The 13,820-nt window shown below is 37.4% G+C and overlaps 3 protein-coding genes across 4 annotated transcripts in view; all 3 read left to right on the top strand.

Annotated features, from left to right (window-relative positions):
• Positions 1–625: 625 nt before the first annotated feature.
• On the top strand, positions 626–5,068 carry sparta (spartin a). Its single transcript, XM_057321988.1, is given in 7 exon segments — positions 626–1,473; positions 2,482–2,676; positions 3,129–3,270; positions 3,700–3,894; positions 3,994–4,152; positions 4,307–4,397; positions 4,539–5,068. Coding segments are annotated over 7 exon segments (1,560 nt in total). The 5' UTR covers positions 626–741; the 3' UTR covers positions 4,585–5,068.
• A 233-nt stretch (positions 5,069–5,301) lies between these two features.
• ccdc169 (coiled-coil domain containing 169) lies at positions 5,302–10,392 on the top strand. Its single transcript, XM_057321997.1, has 8 exons — positions 5,302–6,032; positions 6,205–6,287; positions 6,361–6,471; positions 7,962–8,002; positions 8,560–8,658; positions 8,955–9,008; positions 9,205–9,281; positions 10,170–10,392. The coding sequence occupies exons 1-8, from the start codon at positions 5,959–5,961 to the stop codon at positions 10,264–10,266; spliced, it is 636 nt and encodes a 211-aa protein (XP_057177980.1). The 5' UTR covers positions 5,302–5,958; the 3' UTR covers positions 10,267–10,392.
• A 575-nt stretch (positions 10,393–10,967) lies between these two features.
• dclk1a (doublecortin-like kinase 1a) overlaps positions 10,968–13,820 on the top strand; it is a 37,904-nt gene continuing 35,051 nt past the window's right edge. Inside the window, exons 1-3 of one of the 2 annotated variants that reach the window (XM_057320968.1) lie at positions 10,968–11,141; positions 11,645–12,022; positions 13,249–13,592. In XM_057320968.1, the coding sequence (XP_057176951.1) occupies positions 11,665–12,022; positions 13,249–13,592 (702 nt within the window). In that variant the 5' untranslated portion in view covers positions 10,968–11,141; positions 11,645–11,664. The remainder of the gene's footprint in view (positions 11,142–11,644; positions 12,023–13,248; positions 13,593–13,820) is intronic. The other variant, XM_057320967.1, reaches the window with a different exon arrangement.

The raw sequence follows: 13,820 nt of genomic DNA, 5'->3' as shown, positions 1-13,820 counted from the left end.
CTTCTATTTCTGTGACGATACTCTTCAATGGAGAAGTTAATTTATGGTGTACGGCGCCATCCAGCGTTCGAGTGTTTAATTTCGCTTTCTGTTTTACTCCAGTTCGGGCAATTAATTTGAAGGGCAACATTCTGTATTACAAATGTAGCAGTTTTAATGTAAATTGCCAATAAGATGGTCTTAAAATCTGCATTAAGATTTTCTGAAACCTTAATTCCTGTATTCTGTCGTCGTGTTTGGCGTTAGATGCAAACATTTGGTGTGAAGGGACGCACTTTACTATTAAAGTGCAGTGCTAGATTCTACTACATGTACGAAAAACGTTTGACAAACAAGAATAACACTGTAGTTCCGCTTTTTTGTAAATGTTCAAACTTTTGCACGCTACATTTGTAGCACGCTTTGAAGTACTGCAGACTGGCGCCATTTTTTGGTGGTGGTCTGTTGCATCAATCATTTTGCACTCAAAAAGCTGTATTTAAAGCTGCTTCGCGGACTGTAGTTTCCCCTATGCTTTGCGTTTCAGTCCTACAAACTTTTAAGTTGGAGAAGTTTAACAGGCCTCGTGCTTTCTATAGTAATCTAGTCAAACCCGCTTGGTTACATTACCTTCATCCCTAGGCAACGTCATGGGAAATATTAGCCACTAAACCGGGCGGTAGTCTTTAAAAGCATACAAACGGGTAGTCTCTCGTGTTGGGTACGATTTCTTGACAATTTTCTGGTTTATCGTGCTCGGAGATGGAGTCCGCGGAACCGGCCGAAGTTCAGAAAATTCGTGCGCACTATGACAAAGCGCTACAATGCCTCAAAACAGGGCTTCAATACGATGAGATGGGAAATAAAGCACAAGCTCTCATTATGTACAGACGGGGCAGTCAGCATCTTGCCAGTGGGCTGGAGGTTAACACCCAGGGCAACCGCTGCGTCGGACCCAGCTGGGACTTTGCGCGGCAGATGCAGCTGAAGATGAACAAGACCTTGAGCACCATCAAAACTCGTTTAACGTCGCTGGAGTCTACACCGACCCAGGGTCAGCGACTTTATCCGACTCTTCCTGTCCTACAGGACCCCCAGCCTCTACCTAACACCAGAAGGCATCTACCAGGCAACCAGATGTCAAGTTCAGGAGGGGTCCCTGCTCTTCCTGCCTCACCTGTGGTGGGTCTTGCTGTTTCTAGTGAGCTTCCACCAGCCTACACCCAACAACCCACAGAGGGACATTTGTCAATCACTCATTGAGGGTCATATCAATCTGTTCCGAACCAGATACTCCAACGTCAGGCTGTTGCCCCTGTTAATCTCAGAGAGGCTGGAATGGAGATTTTGTTGTTGCCCAGTGGGGTGCAGATGTTTTTTGTGTCTGCTGAGGGCCATGTCAGTGCCCCCTCTTATCCAGGGTACCTGCGACTTATCTCATACAGGAACCAGAATGCTCACGGCGGTGCCAGCTATGCCCCAGCATACCTACAGGTAACAATCTTTTTGTTTATTATATGAATGGATTTAGGGAGAGAAGGTAAAAACTTTAGAACGGGTTTGACTATGGGGGTATATTTTTTAAAGCATCTTAAATTGTAAAACGAATGGTACCTTCTGTGTTAGGGTTTGGTTCTTGACAAACATCAGCTTGTGATGACTAACAGAAAAATAACTGAGATTGCTGTCATAGTCATCATGTTTATACAATTACAAGCACTTTCTTATACTTAATGGAACAGACGTAGAGAGCATTTGTTGTTTGTTTAGAGAAAGCTTTTGTGGTGTATTTGTTGTTGTGTTTTTGTTTGCAAGTAGTTTTACTTTCATTTGGATGTTTAAAGTCCAGATCTGACACTTTTTGTCAGATTGGCACAGTTTATATTTAATTCTAAAATCCCAGAAAAGGTTATTACCTTATTGCTCCTCCTGTTTGACATAAACATTTTCTTTCACAACCTCAAAAGCCTGTTTAACTAGAGTGCGTGTTTGTTATTTTCATGCGTTTTAGGTTTGACATCAATGGTTTTGTTGTAGACGGTTGATCTGCTTGCTGTTTCAGCAAATAGAAATGACACTGAATGGCAGACCGTCGGCACTGTGTTCAGTATTGGCAGATTTGCAATTTTAAAGGCTGGCTGTCCACTGTTCCCATCGCTCTGGGACTTGATGTAGGACACGTGCAACACATGGTCTACCGCGGCTGCTGCGTGTCCAGTAGTGTCCCTTTGTCCTGCTTTAAGCCATCCAAAACAATGTGTGGCTTTGAGAAGTATGCATTAAAATCCCAGTGTTATTCCCCATAAATGTCTTTTTATTGCACCATGACGTTCAAACACACCAAATCAGTTTTTATTGTTGTTAAAGGCTAATGTTTTTTAAAGGTTTAGTGCAAATGAATGTGAGATTTACATTTATGCATTTGGCAGACGCTTTTATCCAAAGCGACTTACAGTGCATTTAGGCTATACATTTTATCCAGTATATGTCCTGTGTTTGCAGGTATGTGATTGGATCTACCCGCTGTACCCAGACTCGCCTGTTTTTCTGAGCAACAAAGGTGTGTTTACATTTCCTGACATCACAGCAGCAGTACCGGGGTCGTACGTGGGGGTGGTGCTGTCCTCAGAATTGCCCGCAGCAGATAGATCTTTATTTCAGGAGCAACTGTCATTGCTGGCACAACTCAGAGTCCAGGTAATCGAATCAATGTGGTTTTACCAACAATAGGAGAACAGTCCTGTAAAATGAATGACTATATTAACTATATTAAACTTGTTGATAATTTGAAATAATACATATTACGGTGTCACAGTATACCTGTGTTGACAATAACTGTGATTTTAACTTCCATGATTATTGATATTGTGTAAATACTACACATGATATTATTGTAAATAATTCTGCACCCGTTTATAATTTTGCCTTAGAAGGGAAGAGTTTGTATGGCTCCTATGTACTCGAGTTCTCATTGTGATTCATTGGCCAAAAATGTGACCAACAAACTATGAATTTGACTGATAACATTATTCTCTTATTATAATATTCAATAATATTTTTTGGAGAATACAGTAAATTGTATATACATTTTAGATGTGGGCCTTTGAAAATACTTGCTTTTGGTCATAATGAAGGTGTTTCTATTTAAGGTTGATGGTGGATCAGTTGGAGCCACAGGGACAGACAAAAAGGTTCCTATTGGTGCTCCTTCAGAAGCATCTGTAGCACCAGAAGGGGAGGATAAAACTATTCCTGGTTGGAGTGAAAAAATGTCACAGAGCATTTTAGCAGGTCTGAAATTTTGACTTCGATTAGGAGCATTACAAGATATTTACTACAATTTGATTAGTGTGTCAGTTCATTTCTAAAATATATTTATCAGAAAATCCATTTTAATCATCTAAAAAGATTAGATATTCAATTTCACATATTTTAAATCATGCACACAGTGAGCATTTTAATCAAATAGCCGCCAGATGTCGCTGTTTAGTCATTGCTGAATTACAGTCTGTATCTTCGTTATCTTGTAGATATACATTTTCATTTTCATATCCAGCCTTTCTGGATGGATTTGTTAAACTGTAATTTGACAATTAAGTTTATCAGTATCAGAGTCTTACAAAAGAATAATATAGGTTCATAAAGTACTAAAGTAGTACAATAGAAGTACAAAAAGTAATGGCCTTTTTGAGATTCATCAACTTTGCCTACTCTGTGCAGGAACCTCCTGGCTGAGTCAGGGGCTCGTGCGAGGAGCTGAAGCCACAAGTAAAGCCATCCATAAAGGAGGGACCCTGGTACGAGAAAACACAACTCCAGAAGAGACCCCAGCGGAGGTCAGCCCCACGGTTACCAAAAGCCTAAATGCTGCCAGACAGGCAACCGGTGGTGCTGTGAAAGTCAGCCAGTATCTAGGTTAAACATAATAACTGAAGTTTGAATTTGATTTTACAATTTATGCCTTGTGTTGATGGCTCCTAGCAGTGTGCAATAACTGTTTGTTTTATTCACCAGTGGATGGTGTTGCTACTGTGGCTGGTAAAGTTGGGAAGGAACTTGCGCCTCACATAAAAAACTACGGCAACAAACTTATTCCAGAAACCCTCAAGAAAAATAAAGATGGCACGTCCACAGTGGACGGAGCCAAACTAGTGGCAGGAAGCAGCATACAAGGTAACTAAATAAATCACTTGTATTCCTTTTACTTTGATTGTTGTTTGATTAATGCTCAACCATGCTTTATCTAACTTTTAAATTGTCATAGTTGTTTATATTTTTACAAAAAGTACTTTCGTCATGTTTCTGGAAACTGTATTTTACGTTGTAGGTTTATCCAATGTCTGGTCCAGTCTGGAGACGGCAGGCAAAACGATCGGCAAAAGTTTAACTTCGGAAACCGTCTCTACTGTGAGGCACAAGTAAGTGTTATGTGTATTCATTGTTTTGTTTCTCTTCTCTTTTTCTCTTAAGTTTTAATACTGCTGATTTTTACTGTATATCTGTCTAAACTTTACTGCTCGGGAAACAGTTTGATTCACTCTTTCCTGTTGCTTTGGCAGATTTAGGGGTCTGGGAAACCTTTCGGGCCCCCCTAGCAGCATATAAACGGTGGCGGGTAAAATCACATTTTTTTCCTGCTAATGCTCTCTGCCAAGTTCTAACCTACCCACAACTGGTGCCTATTTTTGTTGTCTGTCATGGTGTTTCATGAATTAAACCTGAGATAAAGACAACATTATATCTGTCTTGGTCTGCTTATGTCATTTCATTTATCATCATTTTTTTGCACACAAAACATTTATGGTGTTTTCACATATAGTTTGTTTTAAAAGAACCAAACCCAGTTCACTTAAAGTGATCCAGAAAGTGATCTAGCCCAACGTGATCTCAGTCCTTTTGGTGTTCACATCATAGTGGACTCAAAAGAGAACTCTGTCCTTTTTTGGTCCTCTTTGGAATTAAAGTGATCTCGGACCCTTTCCTGTTCACATCTTCATGAGCCCTTAGTATCAGTTGTCGCCGTTTAAACTGTTAAACAGTTCATATTAGTCCTGTCTAGAGCTATCCGTTTAGACCGTCTCATTGTTTGTGATCAGGTACGGAGACCAGGCAGGGCAGGCCACAGATACTGCAGTTCAGTCCGCTGTCAATATAGGTGTGACAGCTTTTAATGTGGATAACCTGGGCATCAAGGGTATAATGAAGACCACAGGCAAGCAGACTGCAAAAGCAATGGTGAATCGCAAATCGGAAGCAGAGAAAAGCGAGATGGCAGAAAAGTCACTTACGGAAGAACAATATGAGAAAAAATAATCTGCTCAGGATATTTTATTAAAGTTGTGGTAACAGAATATTATTTTCTTTTTTGTGATGTCATAATACTTTGTTTAAAAGAGATATGGTTGTATTATTTAATATGACATTATTGTACTGTTCAGTGTTTACAGAAATATGCACTTATGTATTCGCTGTATAAGAATACTTTATTTATAAGAAAACTTTATATCCCTTTTACAGCCTTCCTTAAATATATTTTATTTTTCTTAAGATGTACTATAAATCCATGTTTATTAGTTAAGATTGATATTTATAGAAGGAAATGACAACAAATGCAGTGTATCTAATGCATTTTTAGAACAATACAGTTTACTTTTTCTAAATCTGTGTGATTTGTGATCTAGGCCTACCCTCATGTGGTTTTCAATGTTAACTAAAAAATTCAAAGGTTCATAGGTTATTTATTCCAGATCTTTACATATGATCGATTTTCATATAATGCTTCAAAAACCGAGTAATACTGTCAACACTAAAATAAATTTAGAGGTAGCCTAAACTTATTTTGGCAGTTTGAAAATGTTGAATGAGCCATAGGTGCTAGGACCCAGCATGAATGCAATGTTGAACTTTATTGAGGTTGTTTGTTGCCATGGAAACATCTCAACAATCCGATAAACGTGAAAACGCTACTCGGTACAAAAGATGAGTGAAACGTATTACAGAGATGATAAGTTATCCCAACTGCAAACAGAACTCGAGCAAGAGAGAGAGGTCAAGTAAGTCCTTAAAATAGCCTTCAAATACTTAAAGGCTTTACAGCATGCTGTTAACTTTTTAATAAATAACGAATAGACTAACCATTAATGTCTTTCGCTCACACCAAAATTATTTGTGTGCTGCATTTATGCCTAGTTCTTATCTAAAAGACGATTTTGTGGATGTATAAAGTGAGATGTTGCAGGACTCTGTGTGTGACTTGAGGAGCACGTTTGCTGATTTGGAGGAAAGAATTAACAGTGTGGATGGAGAAGGTTTGTTCTGCGTTTACTTTCTTTAAGCAGCTAAGCATTTTGTCTTGAGACTTTTTCTGAATTTGCTGCTCAGAGAATGAATGGCGAACCAGATATGAGACGCAGCTGGAGCTCAACGGGCAGCTCGAGACGCAAATCAGTGTCGTCAGCGAGAGACTCGAGAGGCTCCGCGGTGACCCCGCAGGTATTCAATCTCTCAGCGAATGGCACCTTTATTCTTTCATTTCTTTTTAGTTTTTGGTTCATTTAGGTCAACGTAGCCATATTGTGATAATAGTTTTTCTGTTATTGGTCAAAATTGGTATTCACGCATTGTGGAATTTTAGCTTCAATAAACCCACCTTAACTATAATTAGCCTATTAACACTTCCTAACAATTTTAGTATTTAGACTAAAAAAATCTAACTGTGAATTTACGTGAAACAATTTACACTCAAAATTTTAAAGCAGTGAAATATACTGTTTAAACTGAGTAAATGTAAGTAAAAAAGTAAGTAAATCTGAGAAGGGCCTAACTCAAATATTTATATTATAATTCACCGAATATATTAAGTGTATATTAAAAATATAATTTGTCAATTAAATCCTTATTTTTTTCATTAAATAAACTTAACTAATATATGTAAGTTTTAGAGAAATTAACTGTTAGATTTTTAATCCATTTTTAATGGATTTATAAAAAAAACAGTTAAATGATTTAAAAAAATGTATTTAAAAGTTAATATGGCTGTTTATTTTTGTGATATTTACTAAGCCCACAGTTAATTATTTTTAGAGTGTATATTGACATCATCTATACTTAAACTATTGATTTTTTCAAATAATTGGTACATAAGTACAGTACATAATCGTAATTTCAGAAAAATGTAAATGAAATTTTGAAAATTGCTTTGTTCCAACAAGACACTTAAAAGGTATAAAATATTGAACTTTTTGTAGTTTTTGCAAATATGCCATGCTTTCATATGTTTAATACAGAGTTAATGTTTAGAAGCTTAGTGTAAAGCAACATTACATGTTATGCATTGAGAGAATATAATTTGACATTAAAAAGCAATGAAATACCTAACAATGCCTGAGCAAATTTTATGTGGTTTTGTGAAAATCAAAAGTGTACTATTTTTAATTGTAAAATATTTAATTAATTACTTCATTAATTTGCTTAAAGAATACCAGAGGATAATTCCACTTAGCTGAAGGGGGCCTTGTGGTTACATTGCCTCATTGGCCTCATTGCTTTGACTCTTTGGGAAGTTAAAACCTCTAAAAGCTCAGTGGTTGACACTGGTCTCTTCATCACTGAAGTTATATCATGATGAAATTGATTCTTCTGGACAGTTAAGTGATTTCTTATTGTGCTGATACAGAATAATATGAAGCAGGCCCATTTTATATTTTTTAAACTGGTAGAATATGAGAATATGTCTCAGTTGCAATGAGCTACTGTATTCTGTTGTATTGCGCTAGTGTTCCAAACATTTCTAACCAAAAGGTTCAATAATAGTCAGAAAGGTGTGGCTCCCAAAGTGGTAAGAGTAAACATTTCACAATGGGTTCAGATAGGGACTTGTACTTTTGTGGGCACCAACTGCAAAAGGATGAAATTGAATAAAATCAGTTTTACAGTTATGAAAATCATGGCAATAAAGCTTTTTTTTTCATCTTACTCCTTAGACCGACTGGCTTCTATTCGCTCATATGATGAAATGCCAGTGGTGAGTATATTTCACCTTCACTGAATTCCAAAGCATACAGATTTAATTCAGCATTTTAATGCTGTATTTCAGCTGCTACTGTTGCATGGTGCATTCTTTCCTTTAAACTCATTACTGTCTGGCCAAGCTGAATACGGACCTCTGCCAAAGAAGAGATTAAAATCAATCTGCTGAAACAGCGTGAAAAATATTTAATCAGCGAGCAGTAATCTGTGAAAGGGGAGAGCAATTTAGCAAGCCATTATGCAGCAATGGGAGGATAAATAGGATATTTAAACAATTAAAAATGTCTGGGGTTACTCATGACCCCAAGCAGAATATACAGATGAGGAAGACATGGGTAATGCTCTTTAACTATATATTATCCATTATCTCTTTATTGATCATGCAAATCTTAAACGGTTTAGAGCCGTGTGGGCTGTTCTCTTAAATCTGGGAGATATCAAAGGGCTGAAACAAAACATACTTTACCATATGACAGTTTTTCTTGAAAGTAAGTAATTTTTTTTTTTTTTAAAGAAACATTTATGTTTTAACTCCATTTGTTTATCATGCAGGATGATCTCAGACAGAAATTGAATCTGCTGATTACTGAGAAGAACAGTCTACAAACTCATCTCCTGGACCTTCAAATAAGAATCGTGCAAGAAGGAAAGGTGAGGCCTTTCCATCCATATATTCTCTTCCCTGCTCCTGAAAGAAATAACCTAGATTTTGTCCTGTACATCCTCTTATTAAAAAAAAAATGTCTCTGTTCATGATATTGTATCGCCTGTTACAAAAAGTCCATATTAACTAAGAGGGAGTGAATGAGTTGCAGAAGTTCCAAGATGTGAAGATAATGCTGATGTGAGAGTCAGGATGGCAAGAATAAACTAGAATTACATCATGCTGCACATATGTTGGTTATGAATAAGACAATCATTTATGTCACATATGTTATTTATATCAGGCTTATCAGAAGGTCTATGAAGAGAGGCGGGCCTATCTTGCTGAGATTACTCAGGTAAAATATGCGTTTAATTTTTCTTTAATTTCCTTTTCAGGCAAAATAATGCATTTAAGCCATCATGAATTTTCCCATGACTTTTTCTAGCTGCATGTTAAACTACAGAATCTCTTTATTTTATGTCAAAAGTAATTGATTTGTAACTTTATGCAGATCTTGTATGTAGTGGTAAACAATAATGATATGTCCCCAGCTGTCCTCAACTTTGGATCATAATAGAAGGCAGCAGATGGTTCAGGCCCGAAGGACAGCACAAAGCCAAGGAAAAAAGTAAATGTTGAAATGCAGTACACTTCACCACACTGAATTATGGAAAACGATGTGCAGTTCGTTTTTTTGCAAAACATATTTTAAAGGAATAGTTTACCCAAAAACAATCTCATAAATGAATCATCCTGATGCCACACCAGATTTATCCGACTTCTTTTCTCCAGTTTAACGCACGCGCACACACACACGTATATTAAAATGCTGTCATGTTATCTCTTATATGGCGGTCATAATAGCGAAGCTGTAAAAAGCAGCCATTCATCAGATTATAAACAATAATCATTGTTTGTTTGTAACAATCTATTGTTTGTGAGGCAAAATGATATTTTGAGCTTATTTATTGACTGTTTTTCCATAACATATTTAGCGTCCGATTAGGTTCCCCTGCGTTGGAACCAGTGGACAGTGCTGACTTGTCACCCCGAAAACAAGGAGGTCTTGACATTTTGACCCTGCTATTACTAAATTAACCCAATATAACTTGGGGGAACATATCCTTTTCTTGGTTCACACTTTTGAACTTTTGAACAGCCTTCTATGGCTTCATTTGTTGGTCAGAGCAGGGGGGGAACGCATCCTGATAGCTGAGAATGTTGCTGTCAGATACGGTTCCCCTGTTTTCCATATGACAGAAAGTTCCCACACATCTCCAACTGACACTGCGTTTTGCTGCAAAACAGGTCTTGAGATTTCCAGCCTGCTCATTTCTTTGTTAAAATGTAAAGTCTGTCAGGAACTAATTTAATTGTCCCATTTAAGGATACAATTTGCATGAAACAGTTCTGTTTGGATACATTGTCTGTCTTTGGCATTGGTTGTACATTGTACTTTTAAATACAGTGAGAATATACTAGATGTCTAATATTGCTCTATTATTTCTATTTTCAGCAGAGCCCAGGAGAGTCTAAAACAAGGTTCAGATAAGGTGATGGGGTCTGTCAGAAGAACAGCAGCACTAAGTCGACTGCCTCGATTAAAACGCTAATGCAGTGGAATGCATTACTTCCTCATTTTTATTCATATTGAGATTTCAAACGAAGCATTATTTTTGTAACTGTGGTTATAATTTTCTTAGGGGACATCTAACTTTTACTATATGCGCAATGTTCAAATACATTGAAAATAAATTTCTTTGAAAACTTTATTGTTTGACGTCATTTATTTTAAATAGCCTAAGATGTATAGTCAGGTGAATGTTAACTTTTTCGGGTTTGGATTATTTAGAACATGTCCATTGTAAAAACTTTTATATTGTTACTCAAACTTAAGATATAATGAAAAAGGCAATTATTTTATTTTTATTGTGCGGAGCTGTGAGGAGTAACCATTCAAACTATGTTTATAAACACTACTTATGTTAAACACTATAAGTAACACATCTAAGTTATTATGCGTCATGTCAGTATAACCCTTTAGCATGTACTGCACATAAAAACATTGGAAACGCATTGTACTCAGTGTTTTGTGTACAGCAAAGAGAGGTTAGTGTACAAGGACAGCTTGCCTTTATTACTTTTCTTTCTTCATGTCGGATTCGTGAGGGAGCTTTGAGAAAGAGACTTAGACTTAGTGCACCCTCACTGGTGAGAAACTGGGCGGGGTGTGTGTGTGTGTGGGGAGGAGGAGGAGGAGGAGGAAGGGATGGCTGTTGCACGTCTGCTGTGAGGGCTGCATCTCAATGAGAAACTGGCCAATGTAAATCACCGCAAGACACGGAGGATAGAGAGAGAGAGAGAGAGAGAGAGAGAGAGAGCAGCTGCCGTCCACTCTGCGGGACAACAAAGAACTCACATCACGACTTCTGTCAGCATAACTCAGCATCACCATAAATAAGAAATCCTGAATATTCTTCACCATTAGGCAAGTATTTAGGTTTCTTGTTCCTCACGACGTGATATATTTATTTTGACATTGCTGTTAAGATGTTTATTTGACCACTCTGATCGATGTCTTTTATAGATCATAATAGCCTAGTTTATATTATTATTTCAGTGCAACATCTCGGCTTGTTGGTTATATTATTGTTCAAATAAAAAGCTTTCGTATCCGTGCTCTTTTTAACCTACGTCAGTGTTATTGATGAATATCGTGACCGCTAATGTAAATTGATTTTGAGCGCTGAACCTGTTATCAGTCAAACGCGTAGGCTATGTGCTACTAGTTATGTCAAAGTGTGCGACAGTCAACATCAACAGGATGACAGGCACAGGATTTAATGAGCTTTAAAAGCCCACAGAAACAAGCTGTCATTAAAAGTTATTTTCAGACCAGACAAACTCGGGACATTATTGACAAATCGGGGTGTGTAAACATACAACGATAGTTTTGTAAATTCATTTTGCACATTTATCTGTGTAATCCAGCCCTAATATAAGTGGACGAAATGGAGGAACATTTTGACGAGAGGGACAAAGTTCAGCGCAACCGCCGAGGTGGAGGACGGGCGAACGGGCTCCTGAGTCCCAGTCACAGCGCGCACTGCAGCCTGTACCGGACGCGCACCCTGAAAGCCCTGAGCTCTGAAAAGAAGGCGAAGAAAGTGCGATTTTATCGCAACGGAGACCGTTACTTTAACGGCATAGTGTACGCTATCTCATCTGACCGGATCAGAACCTTCGACGCGTTGCTGGCTGACCTGACTCGCACCCTTTCTGACAACGTCAACCTGCCCCAAGGGGTCCGCATCATCTACACAATTGATGGCTCCAATAAAATCACAAGTATTGATCAGCTGGTGGAAGGTAAGACATTGTCTGGACTGAATAAACATATCTAGACCTAACAGTTTATTGCTTGGGTCACTTAACTTTAAACAGGTTTAAAATTTAGATTTTAATAGAACTCTTTGTTTAGAATGGATTTGTATTTTTTTTTCAAAAATAGAACATTATAGATGTGATGAAAGAAAGTAAATAGATAAAAAAATGAAATAAACAAAATTGGATACTTTATCTAATTACCAAATTCTACATCTTAGCCATTGTCATGTCCAGTTTGAATCATTTTAAGAGAGATGACATCTCAATGGACAGTTAAAGTATCAGAGTACTCTGTGTCAACACAGTTTTTCTCTATAGGCTAGTGCCATCTGGGGTGAAAACAGCTATTTCGAATTCACTTAAAGGGATACTTCACCCAAAAATGAAAATTCTGTCATCATTTACTCACCCTGGAGTTGTTCCAATCTGTGTAAATTTCTTTGTTCTGATGAACACAGAGAAAGATATGTGGAAGAATTCTTATGACCAAACAGATTTTGCCCCCCATTGACTCGCATAGTAGGAAAAATTACTTTTATATATATTTTTGTTTTGTTGAACACAAAAGAAGACATTTTGAAGACTGTAGGACAGCAAACAGTTCTGGGGCACTTTTGACGACCATTGTATTTTTTGACGGGTAAATCTGTCTGGTTATAAGCATTCTTCCAAATATCTTTCTCTGTGTTCATTAGAACAAAGAATTTTATACAGATTGGAACAACTCGAGGGTGAGTAAATGATGACAACATTTTTGTTTTTGGGTGAATTATCCCTTTAAAAAGAAATAGCCTATAAAAATGACAAATTATGTCATAATTTATTAAATCCTCATATTGTTCCAAACCTTGGAATTTTTATTATTGAGCACAAATTTTATGCAGATTTTTTTGATTGACGGCCTTAGTACCCATTAACTTTCATTATATGGAAAAATATCAATGTAAACATTCATACTTTCTACTCAGTGTTGTGCAAAAGATGGGTGGGTTTGGGACATGACTACCTATTTTTTGGGGTTGTTGGGGGTGACCCAAGTAACTATTTAATGGTGAGTTGTAATTGAAGACTATCCGTACATACAGTTTTGATGATAATGCATTATTTTTACACTTACCAGTCTACCCGTATTTACTCTTCTCATTAATATCATACAAATACGTAAAATAACCTGCATTGTACCATGTTTCTGATTTCTGTTGTTGTAGGTGAAAGTTATGTGTGCGGCGCCACTGAAGCGTTTAAAAAACTTGACTACACCAACAATGTCAACCCTAACTGGTCAGTAAATGTGAGGGCCTTGGGCTCCAGCAAGTGTCCCACGTCTCTGGCGTGCTCCAAATTAGGGCCACAGTCCAAAGAAAACAAAGACTTCATCAGACCCAAACTGGTCACTGTCATCCGGAGTGGGGTGAAACCTCGGAAGGCGGTTCGGATTCTGCTTAACAAGAAGACTGCCCATTCCTTTGAGCAGGTTCTCACTGACATAACAGATGCTATAAAGCTCGACTCTGGTGTTGTCAAGAGGATCTACACCCTTGAAGGAAAACAGGTATGAGAAACTTAATCATGACAATTCTTTGCAATCTCAAAAGGAGGATACAGTTTTGATATTATATTGGCTATTCTAATATAGGACTTTTCTGCTCTTGTAAAACCTTCTGACAAACATTCCAGAACTCAATATCAACAATGTGTCTCTTGTTTGTTCAATTCTGAAAACAATCTCTCATCCCATAAGCTTTAAATAACAAAAATGCTTTATTTGAGCTTCAAACGC

Source organism: Triplophysa rosa, linkage group LG22 (assembly GCF_024868665.1).
Source record: "Triplophysa rosa linkage group LG22, Trosa_1v2, whole genome shotgun sequence".
NCBI classification, from domain to species: domain Eukaryota; kingdom Metazoa; phylum Chordata; class Actinopteri; order Cypriniformes; family Nemacheilidae; genus Triplophysa; species Triplophysa rosa.
This window is presented reverse-complemented; position numbering and strand designations above follow the sequence as displayed.